The following is a 13,229-nucleotide window of genomic DNA, read 5'->3' as shown; positions in this document are numbered from 1 at the left end:
CTTGGTTTGTTTGTGTAAGACTGTGTATTATACAGATAATATAAAGCATAAAATAGTTTTCATATATAAAAATTACTTTTCCAGCACATACTAATGTGCCTTTCATAACCTCCTAATTAGGTTATGTTTTCTCCTAAACTTAATTCCACTTTATGACCAACAGTTGAGTAGACTTCAACTTTTTCACTCTGTTCAGTGTGTGTGTATATATATGTATACACAAGAAGATAATCCTTTATTCAGCATACGTGCCTACATACCAAGCCCAAAGCACTCTACTCAGTGCTGATGGGCAAACGCTTCTAACAGATAAAACCTCCATTCTGAATCGATGGTCTGAACACTTTCAGACTCTTTTCAGCACCAACTGTGTAGTCCAAGACTCAGCAATTCAGTCCATCACACAACAACCAGTGAAATATGAATTGAATACTGCCCCCACTTTAGGAGAAACCCTTAAGGCCATACAGCAGGTGAAAATCGACAAGGCAGCTGGGGTTGATGGAATTCCACCCAAAGTCTGGAAATGTGGGGCCTTGCACTCCATGCTAAATTTCATGAGTTTGTGGTGCGCTGTTGGGAACCAGGCGAACTACCATCAGGCCTTCGAGATGCAGTCATCATCACTTTGTATAAAAAGAAAGGTACTAAATCAGACTGCTCATATTACCTTGGTATTACTCTGCTCTCCATTGCTGGCAAAATCCTGGCAAGAATACTCTTGAACATCCTAATACCTGCTATAGCAGAAGGAATGCTACCTGAAAGTCAGTGTGGTTTCAGAGCCAACAGGAGCACCACAGACATGGTGTTTTTTCTCAGACAACTGCAAGAGAAGTGTAGGGAACAGAACAAAAGTCTCTATGTAACCTTTGTCGACCTCACCAAGGCTTTTGATACTGTGAGCAGAAAAGGTCTGTGGCAGATTTTGGAACGTTTAGGTTGTCTCCCCAAGTTCCTTAAAATGATCATCTCACTCCATGAGGATCAGCACGGCCAAGTCAGATGTGGTGATGAACTTTCTGAGCCCTTTCTAATAACCAATGGTGTGAAACAAGACTGCGTTCTTGCACCAACCGTATTCACAATCTTTTTCAGCAGGATGCTCCAAAGGGCCACAGCAGACCTCGATGATCAGGACGGGATCTACATCTGATACTGTACTGATGGAAGCCTTTTCAACCTAAGGCGACTGAAGGCCCACACCAAGACCTTAAACCATCTTGTCCAGGAGCTGCTTTATGCTGATGACGCCACCCTTGTTGCACACACAGAAGCAGCTCTGCAGTGTTTAACATCCTGCTTTGCAGACGCTGCTGAGTTCTTTGGGCTGGAAGTCAGCTTAAAGAAGACAGAGGTTCTCCATCAACCTGCACCTCAGGAAGTCTTCCTTCATCCCCATATCACCATTGGCCAATCAGTGCTCAAACCAGTTCAGCAGTTTAATTACCTGGGTAGCCTCATCTCTTCGGATGGTGAGATTGACCGAGAGATAGACAACAGGTTAGCAAAGGCATTTAGTGCTTTTGGAAAGCTTCATAAAAGAGTTTGGCGTTATAAACACTTGAAGAAAAGTACAAAGATCAGTGTTTACAGAACCATAGTGCTGTCTACTCTATTATACGGATCTGAATCATGGGTCATCTACCACCACCACCTGCGTCTCCTAGAACGCTTCCATCAACGCTGCCTTTGCACAATCCTAAACATCCACTGGTCAGATTATGTGACCAATACATCTGTTCTAGAACAAGCAGCAGTCACAAGTATTGAGGCCATGTTGATGAGAACACAACTGTGCTGGGCAGGGCACGTCTCCAGGATGAAGGACCAACCACTGCCTCCCTAAGATCTTGCTCTGTGGTGAACTTGCCACTGGCTGCTGCAAGAAAGGAGCCCCAAAGAGAAGATACAAGGACTCCCTGAAACATCTCAGCCTTGGCCATATTGATCACCATCACTGGTCTACTCTGACCTCCAGTCGGGAGGCCTGGAGACACACCATCTATAACACTGCTGATGCTTTTGAGAACGCATGCAGGATCACCCTTGAGGAGAAAAGACAACGCAGAAAGAACTGTGTCTTGCAGAATTTACCATCTAAGGAGTCTTTCTGCTGTGCCTTTTGCAATCCGTTATGTCTATCTCGTATTTGCCTCATTAGCCACCAGCGTGCCTGTAATAAATGTGGATAGAGCCTTCCCAAATCTTCGTTCGCGAAACCCAGCCATGATGATGATGAATGTTGTTATTGTGAATCTGTAATTCAGTCACTGTTAAAATTGTAGCAAATGTTATTGAACCACTTGATAATTGTTCAATTGGTCAATGATTAAGTGCTACTAATCTCTTTTGCCCCTTATCTTTGGATCCAAATCCTTTGTGCCCTGACCCTCTTGCATCCCAAGGCTCTGTGTAAATCATTCTCTTTCATCAAAAAATATATATTTTTCATGACTTCCACTTCAAAATCTTCTTCATTAACTAAACTACAAAACAACTCCAATTAGCTGTTCAAGTCTTGAAGACAATGAAAGGAAGGGAAATAACTTGTTTGACAGTGTTTTAATGGGTCCCACAGTGTGTTTAGAGCTGCATCAGTTGTCAGTCCAAGATGGGCCATGGCAGAACTGGTGAGGTTGGGGGGTGAGGAGCAAGGTTGATCATCCAGGGTCAGTGTGGATCTCCTGAGGAGACACTCAGCATCAAGATCACTTGGAGAACACCTCTATCACCTCTTCTCTGAACTACAAAATATCCATAATTGAATTAAAACAAAAAAAGTACAAACTTGGAAGACTTGTTTTCAAATTGCTTTGAAGACAACTAAAGGAAGACAAAGAGATCCTGAGGGATTTCTGGAATTTAATGAGCCCCACGGTGTGTTTGCAGCCCAGCCCATGGTCCTGAGGTACTGAGAGAAGATTGAAGCAGCTGCTGAAGAAGTCAGAAGCCAAACTGCAAGTGCCTTGAAGCATTGCTGGGCCCCACTGAGGGCAGGCACTGCCAAAGCCTCCCCAGGGACTCCTTGGAGCAGCTCCTTGGAGGCCAGGAGTGCAGGCAGACAAAGGCTCTGGGCAGGCCCCTGCAATGCTGAGCAAAGCCTGCCTTGGTTTTGTGGAGCACAAAGGCCAAGGCCTGAGCCCCAGGCCCTGGCCCAGCAGATCCTGTCCCTCCCGGCTGGCTCAGGGCTGTTTGGGGGGCACTGGGATGGGAGGGGGTGGAACAACAAAGGCCCAAAACTGGGCAGCCCCTGCCAGGCTCCTGAGGGAGGGGCGAGGCAGAAACCAAGTGCAGAACCTGCCAGGCAAGTTGCTTGTGGTGGCCTGAGTGGCAGAGGCAGCTGCCAGAGGCAAGGGGACAAAGGCCTGAGTGCCTTTGGGCCTTGCAGCCCTGCCAGAGCCCTTGGCCATCTCTCCTGCAGGCTGTTCTGCCCTGGCCCTGCTGCTGCTCTGGCCTTGCAGGCTACACACACCCCTCCTGCTTTCCCACCCCCCTCCCAGCAGCATTTCTAGACCCTCCCTGATGTCTCTGCACCAGCTCTGGCTGTTGCCATGTGCATTTGGCCTTCTGAACTTGGATCCTGAGCCCCTGTGCCACAGGACATCCCTCCCAGAGCCCAGGCCTTTCTCCTGGGGATCACTGCAGAGCTGAGCAGATCCAGGTCACCTCCCATTTCTCTGCCAACCCCCTGGGCCTGCTCTGGTCCCTCCAGGTCCTTGCCCTGCTCCCAAGGGCTGTGGGGGTGGTTAATGGTCAGGGCTTGGGGTTTAGAGCTCAGGGTGGGGATCAGGCAGAACTTTGGGAGGTTTGTTGTTCTGCTGGCAGTGTCTGCTTCATGATTAGGGGAAGAGATTTTTAGGCTGGGTTAGGATTAAAGCTTGGTTTTTCATACTGGTAATACAGGTTTGGGATTGGGGTGGGCATTGGAGGACAAATAAGAGTCTGGAGTTCTGGGTTTGGGCTTTTTCTGGCTTGGAATTAGAGCAGTGGATTCCTTTCCATGGGAGGAACAGCACTTCTGGGTAGCGTTGGGGCTTGAGGTTACAAAGTGCATAAAGGTCTATCAGGAATATTTGCACAGTCAGTATTTCAGCATCCTCAGCATTCCCTGAACCTATTTTTACCTCATCAAAATCTCTCCTCTCTATATGCCAAACCTCTCTTTCCTTCCCTGAATATCCAATCCTTTTTGTCCCAGTTCCTCCTAATCTCCCCCAAACTTTCATCTGGGGGGGGTCAGCTTTGTGATGACACTGTGCAACCTCATGGAATCAAGAGGCAATTGTGGCACTGCAGAGCCTCATGGAAAGACAGGAACACAGGGACACTGTGAAATCTTGTGGAACCAGGGACCATTTAACATTTGGGACCTCGTGGAACCAAAGGCACCCTGAAACCTTTTGGAACCTTATGGAACCAGGGAGCCATTGTGTCACTGTGGTGCCTCATGGAAACGAACCCTGGGACACAGTGGAACCTCATAAAATCAAGGGGCCACTGCGACACTACAGGGCCTTTTTGGAGCCAAATGGACCTTGGGACACTGGGGAACCCTATGGAATCGAGGGGCCATTTTGACACTTCAGGCCCTCATGGAAACAAGAGAAAATCCAGGCTTGTCCAGGTCCTGAGGGTGATTCAGAAGGGATGCAGCAGTGATTTCTCCCTACAGACCCACCACTCCAGTGGTCTCTCCCTGCAGTCCATGAGTGTCCTGAGCATTTTCCCCAGTGCCTCCCTGTCCTGAAGGTTTCTGGCTATCAGGCTGGAGCTGAGGGGGTTGGGCAGGTGCCTGAGGAGGGGGTAGAACAAGGGCTGTGTCCAACTGTGCCAGGAGGGCTGTGCTGGGCAAGGATGAGGAGGCTGCAGAAAACAGTGGCACTGGGGAGGGGAGAGGAGCAGGTGGAGAGACCTTGTGCCTGCCCACGCTGGGCAGGAGCTGCCTCAGGATGGCAGCTCTGAAGCACTCCCAGGATGTCCTTGTGAACAGGAGGGGAAGACTGGATCTGAAAATGAAACCTGGAAAGCAGAGAGCAGGAGTGTCATGGTGTCACTGCAGGAGAGTTCCAGCCCTGCAGCAAGGTCACAGAAGAAGTGACCCAGTACATGCCCTGCTCTCTGAAGATCCCACAGCATCCTGGAGATGCTGGAAGGGAGCCCAGTTCTGCTTCAGAAGTTCCCAGGGCCTGTCCCTGCCTGTGCTCCAAGGGCTTCCAGCCCACAGGACTGTGCTCAGAGAGCACTCAGGCCTTACAGCGAGAAAGGGGCTCAGGAGGGCAGTGTGGAAGTGGCAAGAGAGCAGCTCTGGAAAGACCAAGCACTGCTACTCCCTGGCAGTGCTGCTGGGCTGGGATTATTGTCCCCTTCCCATTTGCAAATCCCCCCTGTCCTGCAGTGTGCTGTCCTTTGGGAACAGCTAAGAAGAAGGGTCTTGGACAAAGAAGGCACTGCAGGGTCCTTTATTTTGTTTAAATATTCAGAGAGGACAATTCATCCTTTATACACCTCTGGGTCAAATTTAATGGGTAGACACTGAATTGGAAGGCAGATGCATAATAATAATATTTCATTGCACAGAAAATTATTGTCAGAACAACCTGATGACCTCCATGAAAAACCTGAGCAGGAGGGCTGGGCCATTAAGGAGTCCCATTCTGAATGCTATGCACTAGAAAACAGGCACTTAATTGCTCCTGAAAATCATCCAGTCATCATTTTCCTCAGGGCATCCTTGAGCTCCTGATTCCTGAGGCTGTAGATGAGGGGGTTCAGTGCTGGAGGCACCACTGAGTACAGAACTGACAGGGTCAGATCCAGGGATGGGGAGGAGATGGAGGGGGGCTTCAGGTAGGCAAAGAATGAGGTGCTGACAAACAGGGAGACCACAGCCAGGTGAGGGAGGCACGTGGAAAAGGCTTTGTGCCGTCCCTGCTGAGAGGGGATCCTCAGCACAGCCCTGAAGATCTGCACATAGGAGAAAACATTGAAAACAAAACAGCCAAGTGATAAACTGGCAGTAACCACAGTAATTCCAATTTCCCTGATGTTGGAGTGTGAGCAGGAGAGCTTGAGGATGTGTGGGATTTCACAGAAGAACTGGCCCAGGGCATTGCCCTGGCACAGGGGCAGGGAAAATGTATTGGCTGTGTGCAGCAGAGCACTGAGAAACCCAGTGGCCCAGGCAGCTGCTGCCATGTGGGCACAAGCTCTGCTGCCCAGGAGGGTCCCATAGTGCAGGGGTTTGCAGATGGCAACGTAGCGGTCGTAGCACATGATGGTGAGGAGGGAAAACTCTGCTGAGATGAAGAAATAAAAGAAAAAGGCCTGTGCAGCACATCCTGCATAGGAGATGGTTGTGTTGTTCTGGAGGGAATTGTGCATGGCTTTGGGGACAGTGGTGCAGATGCAGCCCAGGTCTGTGAGGGAGAGGTTGAGCAGGAAGAAGCCCATGGGGGTGTGCAGGTGGTGGTCGCAGGCTACGGCGCTGAGGATGAGGCCGTTGGCCAGGAGGGCAGCCAGGGAGATGGCCAGGAAGAGCCAGAAGTGCAGGAGCTGCAGCTCCCTCCTGTCTGCAAATGCCAGGAGGAGGAACTGGGAAATGGAGCTGCTGTTGGACATGAGCTTCCCTTGTATATTATTACTTGTCTGAGAAGAAAAAGGCAGTAACAAGTTATGGTGGCTATCTCAGAAAAAAATCTATTCCAGTCCTCATGTAAACCCCTCAAATTAACTTTTCTCTCTCACGAAGAATCTGTGACTGGTCCATTTTAGGAGCTCTGTTGAGTTCTGGCTCAGAAAGCTCCAATGATCAGGGGGCTCTGCTGATGTTCTGGAGGACTCAGTTCTGCCCTACAACAACAGATAAATAGGAACTAGGTGTGATGTTTTATGAAATCCCCTCATGGTAATAAACAGCTTCTCATCATTGTCACTCCCAATTCACCCCATTGCAGAGTAGAGATGTGGGCAGACTTTTTTGGTTTTTTTCACTTCTGGTTGCCCCACCAGAGCGAGTGGAATTCCTAAGGCACAAATCCTTGGCATTTATACTTCTGTCTATGAGACACTTTGTGGGTCCTGTGAGACACAGAGATCATCCCTTCCTGCAGTGTGGGGCAGACAGTCTGTCCATCAGCCCTGCTCTCAGCTGCTCAAGGCTGTCACCTCTTTGAGCTGGAGGGCAAAGGCACCCAGGTGTTCCCCTGAGGAGAAACTGGACACTGCTGGGAGCTGGTGACTCCAGATCTGCAAACTCCTCATCCTGTCTCATCCTACCAAGGCAGATCTCAGCTCTGCCCTCCCAGCCAGGGGCACAGAGGGCTCATTCCAGCTGCCTGCACACACCTTCCAGCCCCACTGCCATGGCCTCAGTGCTGAGGGGCTGTGGGGAACACAGAGCTGGAATGGGAGAGCTGTGCCCTTCAGGAAGGCAACCTGAAGCACAGCAGGATCATCCAGGGAGAGAACTGCATGTCCTAAAGGTGTAACATCCTGAATGGAGAGTCCTGCAGACTCTTTGTCCAGAGTTCCCACCTGAGCTGGGAACAAAGGCAGCATGAAGAGGAGGGGAAAATGGAGACATTCCCCCCCACTCCTCTGGAGGCCCTACAGGGACAAAGAGATGGGCAAAGGGAGTTTCCTCTCCTCAGGGCTCCACTGCCAGGAAGGTAGCTCATGTCACTGAGCCCCTGGCCATGGAGGGAAGGGCTCTGCTGGGTGGTGGAGGAGATCAAGGGCTTGTTCTGGGCAAGAAATCAGCAGTGCAGGGGAGGGCCCAGAACTGCCCTAACCTCCTCCCAGGGCATTACAGCAGCAGCTCCCTCTCAGTCTCTGCCCAGGGCTCTGTTGCCTGGAGCTGTCCCTGCCAGCAGCTGCTTCCCTGGGCCCAGGGCTGGGCCCTGCCAGTGCTGCCAAATCCCATCCTAGCCCTGGGGCCTCAGGTCTGCCCTGCAGAGCCCTCCCAGCAGCACGGGGCACTGCCCAGAGTATCTCTCTCTGGGCAGGCTCTGATGGCAAAGTCAGAACAACGCTGAGGAGGCTGGAAAAGTGACATTGATGCTGCCTGTAAGGCACCATGTGCTGATCTCTGATACTGCCTGGTTATTCACCTCTGAATAGAGCAGATTTGGAATTGCAGTGCTGCCCTCTGAAATGAGACATTAATTTGTACTTCCCATTACAGCACAAGACTGGAAGAATGGGTCACCCGCTCTGAGACAGCCCCTGCCTTTCTGTGCTCATTGAAAAGTCTCCAGTGAAATCTCCTATAGGTCTCTCCAGCTGTGAGCAGCCCTGCCTCATAAAGTACCCTATGTGCAAAAAAGACTCAGCCATCCAAGTCACTGTCCTTGCCCACAGCCCTTCTGCCCCAGCCCTGGGAGCAGCTCCCCAGGCTGGCTGAGAGCTGCCCCTGGCAGGCAGCAGAGTCCCTGCCCAGCACAGCACCCTGGGCTGCAGGACCCTACTCTGCCCCACAGCCCTGGGCACCCCTGGCTGCACCCCCAGCTGCACAGCTCTTCCAAAGTGCCCCAAAACAGCCTCCTGCTCACCCATCCCATCAGCTGGGGCTGGGCCAGCTTCAGGAGATGCCTCCAGGAGCTGCCCCTGCACTGCCCTGCAGCCACAGACTCACCGTGTGCAGCCCTGCCAAGATTCCTCCTGCAGGGAGCTCTCAGCCCTCCTGCCAGTGCTGAGCCCCTTGAAGCTCTGTCTGTGCCCTGCTGGTGTCCCTGAGCTGCCCTGGCAGTGCCCTCAGCCCTGCTGGGCTGTGCAGAGGAGCTGCTCACCAGCAGAGCTGTCTCTTTGAAGCTCTTCTGGCTTGCCAGGAGCTCCCTGTGTGCCAGGAGCCCAGCCCAGCTCAGCAGCACAGCAACAGCCCCAGGCATTTCATGACCCTCAGGGGACATTGAGGTTGTTTACATGAGACTCAGTCCCTGAGAGGAAGTTCAAACAACTTTTCAAGAAGTCAAAGTGAGATTGAAACACTAATTTTTCTTGTAGTGCTAATGAGTCTCACTGTGGGACACAACTGAGAACGTGTCCCCAGGTTCCATTTAGAGCAGAAAACTGCAGACAGTGATGACAAGGATGGACAAGCAAGGGAAAGGTGGCTCTGATGCTGAGGAAACCTTGACTTGTTTCCTTAATCCAACAGGCCAAGGCCTGACCCCCAGCCCCTGGGAAGGGACATCCTGTCCCTGCCTCATTCCTCAGGGCTCTTCCTGGGGCACTGGGATGTGGGATGTGCAATGCCAAGGGCAGGACCATGGGGTGGCACCTGCCAGGCTGCTGAGCAGGGACAAGGAGGCCATGAGGCCCCAGGGCTGCAAGGGCCACTCCCCTCCTCCTGGCATCAGGGGCACAGACAGCAGCCCTGGCCAAAGGCCTGCAGAAGGTGGCTCTGTCAGGGCCTTTCAGCTTCTCCCCATCCCTGTCTCCTCTCCAGCCCAGGCTGTCCTACGGTGTCCATGCCCTGCCCCTTTCCCTGCAGGCTGTCGTCATCCCCCCGGCTGCCCCACCTGGCTGGCACCTTCCTGCACTGACATCTCTGCGTCCTCCCTGGCTCTCCCTGGACACACAAAGCCTTGGGCTCATCCAGACTCTTTCTGGGTGATGTGTTGCAGCACACCATTGCCCTCAGGGTGAAACTCCGTTCTCTTTGTTTCCAGTCTGGATCTCTCCAGCAGAACTTGGCATTGTTTCTTTATTTCTCATGCTGCTTCCTGCTATGACAAAAAGATCCTTCATTCCTGAAACCACCCTTCAACCCTCTCTGGCTATCCCTGCACTGTCCTCAGTCTCCACACCATGGAGCCCAGAGCTCCTTAGTCCCTACAGAGTGGTCATGGGCTTGAGGCCTCCAAATCTTTTCTTGGGAGATCCCTGGGTACTCTCCATGGTGTTTGCAGATGAACACATGGTGCTCATAGTCTAAGGAAATCACAGGGTTACGTTTTACGAAGGCCTGTATTGGCAGAACATGGGGCAATGGCATTAAACTGAAAGACTGGAGTCTCATATTGATAATAAAGGTCACAACTCCTGCCAGCAAATCTGCTCCAGTGTGGGCTCCTCCCCAGGTTGCAGGTGGGTCTCTGCTCCACCCTGGACTCCCCCACAGGTCACAGGCCCTTCAGCTCAAGTTCACATGGAGTTCCAGCCACCAAGGAGCCCCAGACTCTGACACATAGCCAGGAGCCCCAGACAGCACCAGCAGCTGCAAATTTCAGCAGCACATCCCAGACACATCTGTCAGTATCTCTAACACTCCCAGCCCCACCCTGGACACCAACAAAGGCTGTTGTGGTTTCACCCCATGCAGCCCCCAAGCACTTCCCAGCCACTCCTCACTCCCCCACCAGCAGGACAGTGGAGAGAACTGGGAGGGGAAAAGCTGGAAAACTCGTGTGTTGAGATAAAGATACTTTAATAAGGACAAGCAAAAGCTGCACGCAGAAGCAAAATAAAACAGGGAATTCATTCCCTGCTTACCACGGTTGGGCAGGTGTTCAGCACCTCCAGGAGAGCAGGGCCCTATCCCATGGAATGGTGGCTTGGGAAAACAATCTCCATCACTCCAAACCTGTCCTGGCTGTGTCCCCTCCCAGCCTCTCCCACACCCCCAGCCCCTCCCCAGTGTGTCTGTGCCAGGGGCAGGAAAGGCCTTGGCTCTGGGTAAGCTCAGCACTAACAAAACCACCTCTGTGTTCTCAAGCCTGTGCTCAGCACAAGCCCAACCACAGCCCCACACCAGCCCCTGCAAAGAAAATTAACTCCACCCCGGCCCAAACCAGCACATTCCATCCCTTATTCCACACCAGTCCCATCATGCCCAGGCCCCACACGACTCAATACAACTTCACCCCCCACCACCCCCTTCCCATTCTTTGCTATAACACACAGGTCTCCTTCCCTTAGTCTGTGCACCACCCCTGCAAAATGTCCATAAAATGGCCCCAAAGTGTCTGTTGAATTGCTCCAGTCCAGTCCTTTGGGCTCCCCCTGTTCTGGTGGTCCCCCGGGGCAGGAGAGGGGCTGTGTGGGGGGAGTTCCTGGGCACCAAAGGCACCTCAGGTCGGTCCCTGCTGCCCTGCAACTGCTGCTTGGGAGGCTCCTCCTGCACTGCTTGGGGTGGTTCCTGTGACAGGAATTCCTGTCACACACTGGGCAGGTTTCAAAGGATGCACAGTTTGGGTTATACCCACATGGTGGTAAACTGGTCCTAGTCCCTGGAACCAGGACACAACTATAAGTGTGAACAATGCTGCACTTACTGAAGTCCTTTGCCTCAGTTTTAGTTCTAGTCTATCTCATGATGATTGTGTAGAGCTGCAGCCTCACTCTTGCCTTTATTTTCCTTCCATTTTGTAGAAAAAAACAACTCTTTGTTTCTGGTGACCTGTTGTTCTGACTGAAAAAGTTTCCCCTTCTGTCAATGACAGCTCATGTGAAATCAACTCCCCTTGTCTGGAGGCTTTTATTGCTCTTCACACCTAGGCAGCAAGTAGCCCATGGCTCACCAGCTCTTGCTGTACCTTGTCAGCTTTTCTATTTTGTCTACCTTGCGTGCCAGACGTTGTGTTTGGAATAGCCCACATCAGTGTCCAGCTTCAGATTACTCCAAGGGTTATTTTCCAGCTTCTATGCACAATACCTTATGAATGTTTTTGGATAATTTGCTTGGGATAGAGTTTGTTTCTGTATCAATTATGCTAGGGAAAAGTATCCATTTCTAAAACAAAGATAAATACCTAGCTGTAAACTAAAAAAGCTCCACAGATACCCCCAGCCCCACAGATCCCTCCCAGCTCCACAGACCCCGCAGCATCCTGCCAGATCCAGCTCCCATCCCCAGCCAGGCTCTGTCCTGGCTTTTCTTCCAGACTGGCAGGCAGATTGGACAGGGATATGAATCTCCTGTGCATACATTTGATGTGCTGCTCTTTTGTTGTTGGTCTCTAAATAAGGTTTATAGAGTGTTGCTGATTTTTGCTTTTCTAAAGATTCTACTCATGTAAATACATTCCATATATGGTTTATATGTTGTTGCTTTATTGTTGTTCTGTAAATGCATTTCATAGATTGTTGTTGTTTTATAGGCCTGTACAATGTACAGGGGTTGGAATGCCTCATGATCGGGGTTGGGGTTGGAATCCCTCGGGATTGGGATGCCTCGGGATTGGGATTTGAATTTGAATCGGAATCGATTGGGATTGGGATTGAGATCTGGTTGGGATTGGGACTAGGGTTGGGATTGGGGTTGGAATCCCTAAGGATTGGGGTTGGGATTGGGATCCCTCAGGGTTGGGATTGGGATTGGAATCAGAATCTATTGGGATTGGGATTGGAATCGGGATTGGGATTGGGACGGGAATCCCTCGGGATTGGGATAGCAATCTGATTGGGATTGGGGTTGGGATTGGGGTTGGGATCGCGATTGGAATCCCTCAGGATTGGGATTGGGATTGGAATCCCTCAGGATTGGAATTGGGATTGGGATCAAGATTGGAATCCCTCGGGATCGGGATTGAGGGGGGGGGAATCCCCTACAGATCCCACCCTGGCTCCGGGGGGGGGTGTGAAATTCCTGGATTCCCGACGGGATTTTTTGGGATTGGAATTCCTTGGATCTCTCTTCCTGCAGGGATCGAGACCCTCCTGTGCTACCTGGAGCTGCACCCCCGGCACTGGCTGGAGCTGCTGCTTCCCACCCATTCCCAGTGCCGGATCTGCTGCTCCGGAGGCGCCCGGCAGCTCCGGGAGGCAGCTCGGAGGTGGGAAAAACCAGGAATTTCCGGGAAAACCCCATTCCCCCCAGCTCCAATGGGATTTTTCCTGCATTTTTTTTACCCGGGAATTCCCAGGAAAACCCGATTTTTCCTGGATTTTTTACCCTGGAATTCCCGGGAAAACCCGATTCCCCCTCAGCTTTGGTGGGATTTTTTCTGGATTTTTTAACCCAGGAATTCCCAGGAAAATCCGATTTTTCCTGGATGTTTTAACCCGGGAATTCCCAGGAAAACCCGATTCCCCCCCAGCTCCAATGGGATTTTTCCTGGATTTTTTAACCCCGGAATTCCCGGGAAAACCCGATTCCCCCCCAGCTTCAATGGGATTTTTCCTGCATTTTTTTACCCGGGAATTCCCAGGAAAACCTGATTCCCCCCCAGCTCCAATGGGATTTTTCCTGGATTTTTTAACCTGGGAATTCCCAGGAAAACCCGATT

At 51.4% G+C, this 13,229-nt stretch overlaps 1 protein-coding gene and 1 pseudogene across 1 annotated transcript; one reads left to right on the top strand and one right to left on the bottom strand.

Annotated features, from left to right (window-relative positions):
- LOC135404942 (zinc finger protein 850-like) overlaps nucleotides 1-13,229 on the top strand; it is a 317,904-nt pseudogene that overhangs the window by 16,524 nt on the left and 288,151 nt on the right.
- On the bottom strand, nucleotides 5,713-6,621 carry LOC135405494 (olfactory receptor 14J1-like; the record flags this gene model as incomplete). Its single annotated transcript, XM_064640193.1, has 1 exon — nucleotides 5,713-6,621. A coding segment is annotated over exon 1 (909 nt), but the record flags the coding sequence as incomplete, so codon positions are not given.

The sequence above is a fragment of the Pseudopipra pipra genome, chromosome W (assembly GCF_036250125.1).
Source record: "Pseudopipra pipra isolate bDixPip1 chromosome W, bDixPip1.hap1, whole genome shotgun sequence".
Lineage (NCBI taxonomy): Eukaryota > Metazoa > Chordata > Aves > Passeriformes > Pipridae > Pseudopipra > Pseudopipra pipra.
The sequence above is the reverse complement of the archived record's forward strand: the minus strand, read 5'-3'. Positions and strand labels throughout refer to the sequence as shown.